This window comes from Tupaia chinensis, unplaced genomic scaffold (genome assembly GCF_000334495.1).
Source record: "Tupaia chinensis unplaced genomic scaffold, TupChi_1.0 Scaffold000521_1, whole genome shotgun sequence".
Classification (NCBI taxonomy): Eukaryota; Metazoa; Chordata; class Mammalia; order Scandentia; family Tupaiidae; genus Tupaia; species Tupaia belangeri.
The window spans coordinates 310,323-323,359 of NW_006160034.1; the positions used below are offsets into that span (position 1 = coordinate 310,323).

Below are 13,037 nucleotides of genomic sequence, written 5' to 3' on the forward strand. Positions count from 1 at the left end.
CCACATTTTTAAATCCCACATGTAAAACAAAGAGGAAAAAAGAGTTTTCATGTCTCTTCAAAACAATCATTTTAGGGAACCAGCAGTTAGCGTAATGGCTATGTCGCTGGACTCCCACGTAGTCGACCGCGGTTCGCGTCTTGGACCCGGTGGCTTAAATCTCACGCCGGGCGCGTGTGCGTGCGTGCCCAAGATCCCAAGAGGAGAATGGAGGAGAAGGGATTGCGGCGTGACCATCCCCCCTGGGGGGTGATTTCTCGCTTTCTGTCTCTATGTCTCTCTCTGTCTGTCTGGCGAGCGCACACGCCCTATAGCAAAAAAAAAACTCTCCAAAAAAAAAAAAAACAATCATTTTATACCATGAAGCCATCAGGAAAAAAATAATGATGAGAGGTAGGCACATACTGACATTGGAAAATATAGAAACTTCGTCACTTGCATTGTCAAGCCGAATCAATGATTCGAATCATTTATTCAAGTGGATCAAATCTGTGCTTCTTACTCTGAAACCAAGCACAGATCCCCTAAAGTGTTTTCTAAGGTTCTTGAAATACAAGGTCCATTTACACTGTAAGAGCCCAGAGTAAGGGGTGAGTCTTCAGACTTTGGTTATGATAATGAAACAACACTGACCATGAATGAGGGCCATTTGCCCTCTAAAACTCTCACTTACAGGAAGGTAAGGTTTTCATTTCAATATGGAAGATGTGTTGTAGGCTGGAAACTGCTGGCTGTGAGCTCAGCCTAGGCGGAATGGCTCCAGAAACCTGAACAGAATTTGATTATCTAAGGCCTCACCAATCAAGAACACCCTAAGAGATGATCATGTCCTCTTGAACCAATCACTGAACTAATCACAAGCCTGGGACCTCTGCCCCTAAATTTGCCCTTAAAAAGACATGTAGGGAACATCAGCTCTCCTTGCTTTGCGCTTTCCGATCAACCTGGACTTTCCTTCATCACACCAAGTGCCTATGGTTTGATTTTGGTTTTTTTGGAGAGGTTTTCGCTACAGGGCGTGCGCGCTCACCAGACAGAGCGAGATATAGAGACAGAAAGCGAGAAATCATCCCCCAGGGAGGATGGCCACGCCGCAATCCCTTCTCCATTCTCCTCTCGGGATCTAGGGCATGCACGCACACGCGCCTGGCGTGAGTTTTAAGCCACCGGGTCCGGGACGCGAACCGCAGTCGACTACGTGGGAGTCCAGTGACATAGCCATTACGCTAACTGCTGGTTCCCCCCATGGTTTGGTTTTAAAGCACTTGGACGAGCGAACATGATTTGAGTTCAGTAACAACGCTACTGAACATGGCAAGTTACTTAATCTCTCTGTGCTCCACAAGGCTGCTGGAGCTTCTGGAAAACAAAAGTATCTATTATAATCTGGAATACAAGAAACACTCAGTAAAGGTTAAGGTAAGGGAAAAAAACAGGTTATAAAACAATATGCACGGAGGCCAACAGGTGGCGCGGCAGTTAAAGTGCTGGACTCTCACATGGCCAACCACAGTTCCAGTCCCAAACCTGGTAGCTTGAAAATCACGCCTGGCACGTGTACACACGTGCCCAGAATCCTGGTAGGAGCCTGGAGGAGAGGGGGCTGTGGCATGGCCATCTTTCTCAGAGGCTGATTTCTCACTTTTCCTATCGCTGTCTTTCTCTCCACCTCCATCCAGCAAGCACACGTGCCCTATGGCAAAAACTTCTTTAAAACGTTTTTAAATTAAAAAAAAAAAAAAAAATACACACACACACACATCAGAGCCTTTTTCTGCATTAAAAGAGTCAACACTGTTTTGAACACTCATTCTGTACAAGGCACTCTTGCAAGCTGATTAATGTAATCAGTATAATAACCTTCTGAGGTAAGCACTGTTTCACCACTCTTTCAAGTACAAAAAACTACCTTCATTAGATTAAGTCAGGTCAAACAGCCAAAACATGAAAGAAGTGAGATTCAAACCTATTTCTACCGGATACAATACCCTGAGCTCTTACGTTTATCATGTACCTGTGTATGACAATAGATGTGAAAAAAAGGAGTTAATGGTAGGTGGGATAATAGCTTATGTTCATTTTCCTAATCTGTATTTTCAAAGCTTTCTCTAAAAAAAAATTAGGAGGCAAGTAAGAAAAATTTCATTTTATTTTAATCGTTGGCCCTCTCTTTGAAGACATTATAACATAACAGCTATCTAAAGCAGCAATAAATGACATGTAAAATTTACAAGTATCCATCATCTAACATATTCATAAAAAGGGTCAGAACCGTAGAGCACAGTTATTTCCATCAAAGATCAATGACTCAAACTCGGTCAGTACCATTGTGACCTATAACTTCTTTCTTTTTTTATTTAATTTAATTTTATTCTTTGTCATTATTTTATTTTATTTTTTTGAGGTTGACCAGAGAGAAACAGAGAGAGAGAAGGAAAGTGAGAAAGCAAGCTGCCAGGTCCAGGACACGAACCGTGGTCAGCCATGTGGGAGTCCAGCCATCTTAGTCACCATGCCATCTGCTGGCCTGACCTATAATTTCTCATTTCTACACTATCTCAAATCATTTTATGACCAAAACCAAGTAATGGCTTGTGTGACACATTAACAAGTGCTCCTCTATTAAGAAATTAACATGCAAACCAATTAAATGGTAATAAAAATTGCCCACTGTGATATTCCAAAAAATTTTTAAATTTCTTTAACTTGTTCTTGTTTGAATAGTTCATGCTTCTAAAATGATTCTTGTCACCACATTCTGAAACTACTTACATCACTGGTGTTGACAAACCACGTGATCTCTCCATAGGAAGCCAGTTCACCGTTGACGTAACACCGCAGCTCACTGTTCTTCCAGCGGTTGTAGATGTGCACTATCGTGACCATGTACCACTGCCCGAGCGAAACACAGAAGCAAAGATCAGTCATGATTCTCCCAGCAACACAACCGTATTGACAAGTAAAACCTCAACAAGAAGCCATGATTAAACCTAAAAATGAATTCCGTTGAACTCAATATTTAACATCTAGGATCTTATTTATTTAGGCAGGCTCTGAATGGATGAGAATGTTGATTACTAAGTTACTTTTCCAATTTAAACATTTTCTATACTAAAAAAGCTAACAATCCAGTATGAGCTCTTCTCCACCCATCACTGAAATTCCACAGCTGTCAGCATGTTGCCGTATTTTCTTTATTTATTTGCTTACTGAGGCACACACGTGTTAATCTCTCGATTTTAAAGTACAAAAAAATATTAAATTTGCAGTACTAAAATAATTGTCATTCATAGTTTCTTCTTGTACTTCCCCCAACTCTATAAATAGGTAAATATCCAATCTTTTTATTCTCCAAATCAGAGAAGTTAGTAATGGCTAGGGATTTGCACTTCATTGTTTGAAGTCATACGCAGTTGTGAGTTAGTGTATTAAGTGAACAACAGCAAAACAATCATTTTGAAGAGTACCAGAGCTCGTTAACGCAGTAAGATCACCTACCTTTTGCGGCTTGAAGTCAAATTTTACGCAGTGTTGAAAGCCTTTTCCTTTGGACTTTATTGATGTTATAATCAAACAGCCTCCAACAAAATGAGCAGAATAACCAAGCCCTTTGCTGGTTCTGAAACTGGAAGAAGTAAGGTTCCACTTTACCGATAGTCTTCTCATTTTCAAAGTCAGGTAGTAAGACTGATCAGTTACAGAAGTACATACCAATACAAATACGGTTTATCCTTATCCACGTTGATGTTATTCACAGGGTCCAGTCTAAGCCAGGTATGAAACGTAAAACCATTCTGGTACGGCCACTTGGCTATAGGAGGTAACGCGATAGCCTAGACCAAGAAACTCTGAGTTACTGACACAAAGGGAAGAGAAACCTTTACTACTGAAATCAGAACAACTTTACAATGCATATATATATAGATAGATAGATATAGATATAGATATATAGATATAGATATATGGATATATATATATAGATATATATATTTCTACCACATTATAACACTTCATGCCATGATTAAAATATCTGGGGAAAGACTTCATAACTTTTGGGTTTCCCAAATACATAGGAATGATGCTAATTTAATTCAATGAAAGAAACATTCGGTATAACCTCTTGGATAAAAGCATTTTGTCCACTTCGTTTTCACAATGAGCATATCTAAAGAGATTCCAATTAAAACAGGCAAGGGAATCAAACTGGAAATACGCTGCTAAGATGTTAAGGTATTAGACTAGAGAGAAAAGGATAAGAATAAGAAAAATGGTAAAGAAAAAGGTTGGTATATGTTTCTTTTTATTTTAACACAAAACTAAAAAGAATTAAGTTAGTTTGTAAATGTTTTTTCTTTTTGAGAGGTTTTTGCTATAAGGCGCGTGTGCTTGCCAGGAAGACAGAGAGAGACAGAGACAGAAAGCGAGAAATCACCCCCCAGGGGGGATGGCCACGCTGCAATCCCTTCTGCTCCATTCCCCTCTCGGGATCTTGGGCACGCACGCACACACGCGCCCGGCGTGAGTTTAAGACGATGGGTCTGGGATTTGTACCGCGGTCGACTACATGGGAGTCCAGCGACATAGCCATTACACTAACTACTGGTCCCAGTTTGTGACATTTTTAAATTGTATTCAGAAGTCACTGTAGGGATGGCTTTAACACTTGGTGTAAAATTTGATTCAAAAGATAATACTACATAAAGGAAGGAATTGTGAATAGTCAAAACAATCATTAAAGAACAGTGAAAGGCCTTTTACTACTAATCGTAAAAGCTACTACAAAGCTACAGTAAGGAAGATTGCTACCTCATAAGGTCTTTGTGAATTTGAATTAGGAGAATCCTTACTAATTACGCCACCAGTAACACAATATGTAAATACATAAATTGGATTTTGTTAAAATGGAAAACTGGGGGTGGAGGGACAGCAGCAAAATCTCACACTCCGTGAGGCTGGTCCACAGGAAAAGGTTCCAGACTAGTGTCTGGGGACCTCTCTGAGTATACGGACGTGCGCATACCCACGACCCAAGACTGGCTGACAGCAGGGCAGGAACACCATGGCATCAATCCTGGTAGGGGACGTTATTTCTCTGTCTCTGTGTCTCTCGCTCATGGAAGAAATAAATAAATAAACTTATCAAAGTTAGTTGGTGTAATGGCTAGGTCGCTGGACTCCCATGTAGCTGACTAAGGTTCAAGTCCTAGATTCAGTGGCTTAAACTCATGCCAGGCACATATGCGTGCGTGCCCAAGATCCCGAGAGGAGACTGGAGGAGAAGGGATTGTGGCATGGCCATCTGCCCTGGGGAGTAATTTCTCGCTTCCTGTCTCTCTGTCTGTCTCTGTCTTTCTGGCAAGCGCACACGCCCTATAGCAAAAACCTCTCAAAGCAAAACACTGTGCTTAAGGACTGGCAGATGGCGTATTGGCTATGTCGCTGGACTCCATGTGGTCAACCGCAGTTCGAGTCCTGGACCCCATGGCTTAAACTCATGCCAGGCACATATGCGTGCGTGCCCAAGATCCCGAGAGGAGAATGGAGGAGAAGGGACTGCAATGTGTGCACGCGTCCTATAGCAAAAAAGTCTTCCCGACAAAAAAAATTATAAAATAAAAAAATAAAGTGCTTAGAAGGATACCATCAAATAGATAAAAGGGCACACACATACACACATGCCCGGCATGAGTTTTACACCGACGGGTCTGGGATTCAAATCATGGTCTACTATGTAGAAGTGCAGCGACATAACTGTTATGCCATCTCCTGGTCTCCCTCAATACGTTAACAATCATATGATCTAGCAATTGCCCTCCCAGATCATAACAAATGAAAAACTTACACTCATGAAAAACAAGTACGCAAAAGTCCGCAGCATTATTCGCAAGAGCCCAAAAAGTAGAAAGCCCTAATATCCATGAATTGATGAATGATTAAACAAACTGTGCTATATTCATAAACAAGAATGCTAGCCATAAAAAGGAATGAAGGATTGATACATGCTACATGGACAACCCTGGAAAACCTGCAAAGTGAAAAAAGCCAGTGACGGGACCAGCAGTTAGCATAATGGCTATGTTGCTGGACTCCCACGTAGTCGACTGCAGTTCGAGTCCTGGACCCGGTGGCTTAAACTCACGCCGGGCGCATGTGCGTGCGTGCCCAAGATCCTGAGAGGAGAATGGAGGAGAAGGGATTACGGCGTGGCTATCCCCCCTGGGGGGTGATTTCTCGCTTTCTATCTCTCTGTTTCTCTCTGTCTGTCTGGCGAGCGCACACGCCCTATAGTAAAAACCTCTCAAAAAAAAAGCCAATCACAAAAGATCACACAGTGTATGATTCCATTGATACAAATGGATCTTCCTACTGGGTCGGCAGAAAGTCATGACGTGTTTTCTATGTTTGTCTAAGCGAAAATGCATCATGACTTTTCTGACGCCCCAATAAATAATAAATCCACAGACACAGAAAGTCGATTAGTGGTTGCCTAGGGACGGAGCTGGGGAAAATTGAGCAATGACAGCTAATAAGTATAGAGCGTCTTTCAGGGTTGATGAAAATGTTCTAAACTTGACAGTAGTGATAGGTACACAATCAGTGACTAAAGCCCATTAAATTACACACTTTAAATGACTTAAGTATATAGCATCTGAATTTATTAAGCTATAAATATATATATATAAATTACATACTAATATAGCCATTAAAAGCATATAAGCTTTTGTTTTATGGTTATTGTAATTCACATATACACTTATACATATGTGTATGTGTGTATATATGTATATATATTGCTTTATATGTATTAGATATGCCATGAAATGAAAAACACCATAGAGTCAAACTCATGTAATAACATTACTGAGAATTTAAAAGGCTGATATGAAATGAATCTTGCATTAAGAAAAAAAAAACATACATTCGGGGTGCATGTATGCACTCTCTTACCGAATGTAAGAACAGGCATGAAAGCACTATAGAAATGATGTGTCCATGAATATGTTAAATTCCCGTTAACAGCTACGTTAAAGAAAGGTACGAGTCCTGAATACATTTAAAACACCTATTCTCTAAAAGTCTCATAAGCCGTTCAGCTACACTGTCCTATTTTCAAGATAAATGAGGGCGAGTAAAATGAACACATTAAAATCCCAAGGAATAATGAAATCATAACAGGATGCATACAAATAGAGTTAATCTCATGAGAGAACTTTTTTTAATGTTGGATGATGCGATTTTTTTTTTTAATGCAGATGATAGGGTTTTTTAATGTTAGATGATAGGTTTTTTTATGCAGATGATAGGTTTGAGGCCAGAACAGTAAAGTTATTCTGGAAGGTTTCAAATCTAAAATACCTTTTAAAGAAAAATTGTAAAGGAAGAAAAATAGGAGAAATAAAACTTTTCAGTGACAATTGTGGATTGTGGGGCCAGCAACGGCAGAGCAGTTACATAGCTGGACTCCCACAGTCGGCTGCAATTTGCGTTGGATCCAGCAGCTTAAAACTGAGGCCTGGCACTGGTGCTCATGTGCCCAAAATCCCAAGAAGAGAATGGAGGAGAAGGGACTGCATACGTAACAATAAAATTCCACAAATGCCTTTTAAAAACATATTCTTATCTTTCTGCACATAATAGTTAGACCCTGACTACTCAGGGCCTAACACGAAAATAAGATTTTATAAGAACCAAAGTACAAAAGGAATGAAACATCAGCTAAAATTTTTAAAAAGACTACACTATCTTTATAAAAAATGGTTTGCTTATAACAGACTAACCATTGAATTAAAGAGGTAAAAACATTTTCATAAAGGACGTATTACACAGTGTCATACCCTCATAATATTTCGAAACATCACGAATATCACTATCATACGCTATTGCCTTATTTACAAACTGATCACCAGCTTATACGAATGCTGAGAGCGCTAAAATTTGGAAACTCACAAGTCAGGAAACCTCGTCTAAGAAGTTTCAAAGAATGACTCTCATGCTGTACTCCAGGTACAACAGAAACAAGAGGGGACCAGCAGTTGGCATAATGGCTATGTCACTGAAATCCCATGTGGTCGACTGCAGTTCAAGTCCTGGACCCGGTGGCTTAAACTCAAGCTGGGCATGTGTGTGTGTGTGCCCAAGATCCCGAGAGGAGAATGGAGGAGAAGGGATTGCGGTGTGGCCATCCCCTCTGAGGGGTGATGTCTCGCTTTCTATCTCTCTGTCTCTCTCTGTGTTTCTGGAGAGCACACACACCCTATGGCAAAAAAAAAAAAAACTCTCCAAAAGATGAATGCTATGTTGGAGATCCTCCACATACAAGGGAAAGGTAAGGCTAGAGACAGGTCATCAGAAAGACAGGAAGATGTCACACACGAAGAGCTACTTCAGGGTGCAGAGATAATTCACAGGACAACACGGATGTATCCAAAAGAACAGGATTAGTATTCCACTGCGGACGCGAGCTGGAAGAGGCAGCTGTCTCAGCTGCTCTGAGCATCTATGTCTTCACTTCTGAAACAGGAAAAGGTAACACACACAACTGTCATGAGGATTAGAGTCACTCATGCAGAGAAGTCTGTACCTAACACAGAACCCGTCACGGGTGTGTGCAGTTACCCCGCAGCAGAGGAAAGGAGGGCACCGAGAGACTTCCTCCTCATGGGTACTTACGGCAGCGCTCTTGCCTGGGAAGTTGAAAAAGGCGTCAGGACCGTACTTCTGAGGCATGTGCTTTAACACCGTCAGCAGCTTCCCCGCGTGTGGAGGCTGTGAGCAGAATCAACGAGTTCACCGTGTTACCCACCACTTGACAAAACTGCACATATTAATAGTCGGGCTTTTTAAAACTGTTTGATCTTATTGTTTTTTTAAAACTTTTTGCTACAGAGCAGGTGTGTTCACCTGAGAGAGACAGAGAAAGAAAGAGAGGTAGAGACCAGCAGTTGGCGTAATGGCTACATCACTGGACTCCCATGTAGTTGACTGCAGTTCGAGTCCCGGGCCCAGTGGCTTAAACTCACACTGGGCACATGTGCGTGCACGCCCCAGATCCAAGAGAAGAAGGGAGGAGAAGGGATTGCGGTGTGGCCATCCCCCTGGTGGGGGGGAGTGATTTCTCCCTTTCTGTCTCTGTCTCTCTCTGTCTTTATGGAGAGTGCACGTGCTCGACAGCAAAAACCTCTCCAAGAAAAGAATAGAAAGAGAGGGAAAGTGAGAAAGCCAGCCACCAAGTTCAAGACTCAAACCATGGTCAACCTCAACCACCACAGCACCTGCTGGCCCCAGTCACACTTTAACATGCACAAGAATGACTGGACAGTGCTAGGAGCTAAGAAGCACACAAAATAACAAGAGGTATTTTCAACCATCTTAAGAAATAACATGCTCAGGGCCAGCAGGTGGCATGATGGTTGAAGGTACTAGACTCCCACATGGCTGACCACGGTTCAAGTCCTGAACCTGGAGGCTTGCTTTCTCACTTTCTCTCTCTCTCTCTCTCTCTCTCTCTCTCTCTCTCTCTCTCTCTCTCTCTCTCTCTCTCTCTCTCTCTCTCTCTCTCTCTCTCTCTCTCTCTCTCTGTCCCTCTGTGGTCAAATTAAAGTAAATAAAGTTAAAAAAAAATACCTCTCTATTGTTAATGTTGTAAGACATACTGGGTATTTGATGAATGAGTTATTATATGACACTTGAAACCATTCTCATACTGCAGCAAAAATAATCTTTTAAAAATATAAACCATAGGGACAAGCAGATGGTATAATGGTTACATCGCTGGACTCCCTCGAAGTCAACCGCAGTTCAAGTCCCAGACCCAGGATCTTTAAAACTCATGCCAGGTGCACGTGGGTGCATGCATGCACCAAAATCCTGAGAGAAGAATGGAAGTGAAGAGAGTACAGTGTGGCCACACCCCCAGAAGGTTGATTTCTCGCATGTGCCTTATGGCAAAGAAATAAAGAATAAACAAAGTTCAAAATTCACAGCCAGCCAGAACATGGGGTTTAAGGTGCTGGACCCTATATGGACAACTGTACGATTTAAGTTCCAGATCATGGCTTGAAAAACAACACTGGGCACATGGGCATGCATGCCCCAAATCCCAAGAAAATGGAGACGGGACTGAGTCATGGCCATCCCCCATAGGGGTTGCTTTCTCACTTCTCCCCCTCGCTCTCTGGTAAGTGTACACACCAATAGCAAACTAAAAATTAAAAAGTTCAGAGTTCAAAAACAAGGTAAAAGAGAAGTGAAACCGATGGCTTGGCCTCATCTTATTTTGATAGCTGCTATTAGTTATCATAACTAATTGTGTAATGAGTTCAGCCACCTGGGGAACAGCAGGTGGCATGGTAGTTGAGATGCTGGACTCTCACATGGAGTCCCAGATCTGGTGGCTTGCTTTCTCTCTCTTATTTTCTAGTTCTCTCTGTCTGTCTGTCTGTCTGTCTGTCTGTCTCTGCTGAGCACATGTGCCCTTTAGCAAATTTTTAAAAATAATAATAATGATGATTTTAAAAATTAAATAACCAAAAAAATGAAAGCAAATAATTTAGCAACCTTTTACCTAAATATTAAGTGGAGAGCTTCATTGTCAAGTGATCAAGAAATTTTCCCCGAGAGGAGAATGGAGGAGAAGGGATTGCAGTGTGGTCATCCCCCCGGGGGTGATTTCTTGCTTTCTGTCTCTCTGTCTCTCTCTGTCTTTCTGGCGAGCGTACGCGCCCTACAGTGAAAACCTCTCCAAAAAAAGAAAAAAAAAAAGAAATTTTCAATTAACCACAGTGGTGAATTATAAAAGTGCGCTTTCCCTCTCTCTTCCCCTCCCTCTCTGTCATCCCCCAAATATATGCTATATGTAAACTAAAACAAAACAAAACAAAAAAGTAAAGTAGCCATGAAGAATAACAACTAACTTATCTGCCTCCATAAACAGCCTAATAACCTTAAAAATATGTATGACGAGGGAACCAGCAGTTAGCGTAATGGCTATGTCGCTGGACTCCCACGTAGTCGACCGCGGTTCGTGTCCCGGACCTGGTGGCTTAAAACTCACGTCGGGCGCGTGTGCGTGCGTGCCCAAGATCCCAAGAGGAGAATGGAGGAGAAGGGATTGCGGCGTGACCATCCCCCCTGGGGGGTGATTTCTCGCTTTCTGTCTCTATGTCTCTCTCTGTCTGTCTGGTGAGCGCACGTGCCCTACAGTGAAAATCTCTCCAAAAAAAAAAAAAATTTAAAAAAAAAAAAATGTATGACGAGGGCCCGATGGTGGTGGGCAATGAAGCCAGGCTGACCAGCATGGAGAGGTCCCCGGAGACCTCCCGAAACATATCAGCCAGTCCACGAACCAGGGCTGGCTCAGATACTGGTGGACTGCTGCATCAAGACCCTGCTGGCGGTACTACTGTCTCTGTGTCTAGCTCTCTGTCTCTCTCATTCACACAAAAAACAACCTTACTTTAAAAAGAACCACTGCGGAGGCCAGCAGGTGGCATGATGGTGGTTAAGGCGCTGGACATTCCCACGTGGCCGACCATGGTTCGAGTCCTGGGCCTGATGGCTTGCTTTCTCACTTTCCTTCTCTCAGCGTGCCTGTCTTTCTTTGATCAAATGAAAATAAATGAAGAAATAAAATTAAATTAAGATAAATAAATAAATAACCATTGCGCTCTGTGACATAGTGTCAGTGTGCCACTCAAGAGCAGTGAGAATACACATGGTAACCATTCCACATGGTCACCACAGTTTGAATCCCTAGCCAAGTCAGCCTGAAACACACCAGGCAGGCATGGACATGAACGCCCAAGATCCAAAGGGCTGGAGAAAAGGAGGAAAAGGAACGCAGCAGGACCAGGCCCTGTGAAGGGCATTTCTCTGTGTGTGTGTGTGTGTGTGTGTGTGTGTGTGTGTGTGTGTGTGTGACTCACTCTCATGTGTGCAAGCATTCTACATGAATAAAGAAAAACGATTTAGAAAAACTTTTTTAAATGTATGTACAACTCACTATGTCTAATGTTATGTCTAAAATTAATAGCCGTAAGGAACAGGAAACTGTGACCTAGAAGAAGAGCAATATCCCCTTTTCATCCCTAGAGCTAGAGAACAAGGTCTTAAAAAAGGAGGGCCCAATGCAGTGCTGCTGGTTCTTCTGCCTTCAGACTCTGCACGTCCTAACGGCACCATGCAGGGCCAAGAGCCTCCGGAGGGTTGGGCTTTGTGGTCCGAAGGAGCCACTCTGAGGGGAACACAGAGAAGAATCTGCCGCTTTCAGTGGAAAATAAAGGGCGATTACTAGTTAAGGTGACTCTGTGCTGTGGACTGGATTTGCTGCACCTTTTTTATATAGTAAGACAACTGCTGAAGAAATAAGGATGTTTTGAATCATCTATTTAATAGCTACAAAGAACATCTTAAGAGGTGTAGTCCTAAGTTCTCAAAATGGATCAAATTCTTAAACTCACAGCATACTAGGTATGTTTGTAAAGAAACGTATAACATGAATTTTGAAAAAGCAAAATCAATGTATTAAAAAGAAACCTGGAAAATGCCAGAGACTACAGAATTAGAAGGAAAGTGCATTAAAGTGAGTATGATTATGCAGTACTTAAAGAAAAGTAAAAACATAATAAGGGGAAAAAAGGTATTATAAACAACCAATACAGAACTTACAGAGATAGAAAAACTCTCTAAAAATTTCAATAGGTGGATCAATTAACACAGTTCATTTGAAACTATACAATAAAAGCCATCTAGGGACCAGCAGTTGGCGTAACGGCTATGTCGGTAGACTCCCACATAGTCTTGAGTCCTGGACCCAGTGGCTTAAACTCACGCTGGGTGCGTGTGCATGCGTGCCCAGGACCCGAGAGGAGAAGGGATTGCAGCGTGGCCATCTCCCATGGGGGGTGGTTTCTCGCTTTCTGTCTGTCTGTCTCTGTCTTCCTGGCGAGTGCATGCGCCCTATAACAAAACCTCTCAAAGAAAAAAAAAAAAAAGGCATCAAAAATGAAGAGCAACGAGATCAAGATGGGGCCAGTAGG

The 13,037-nt window shown here is 42.0% G+C and overlaps 1 protein-coding gene across 1 annotated transcript in view; it reads right to left on the bottom strand.

The window, feature by feature from the left end:
* The window catches only part of LOC102501723 (lipopolysaccharide-responsive and beige-like anchor protein), a gene marked incomplete at its 3' end in the record, with an annotated part of 350,771 nt that overhangs the window by 234,797 nt on the left and 102,937 nt on the right, over nt 1-13,037 (bottom strand). Inside the window, 4 exon segments of the mRNA XM_027775072.1 lie at nt 2,773-2,892; nt 3,499-3,625; nt 3,712-3,833; nt 8,671-8,766. Coding sequence (XP_027630873.1) covers nt 2,773-2,892; nt 3,499-3,625; nt 3,712-3,833; nt 8,671-8,766 — 465 coding nt within the window.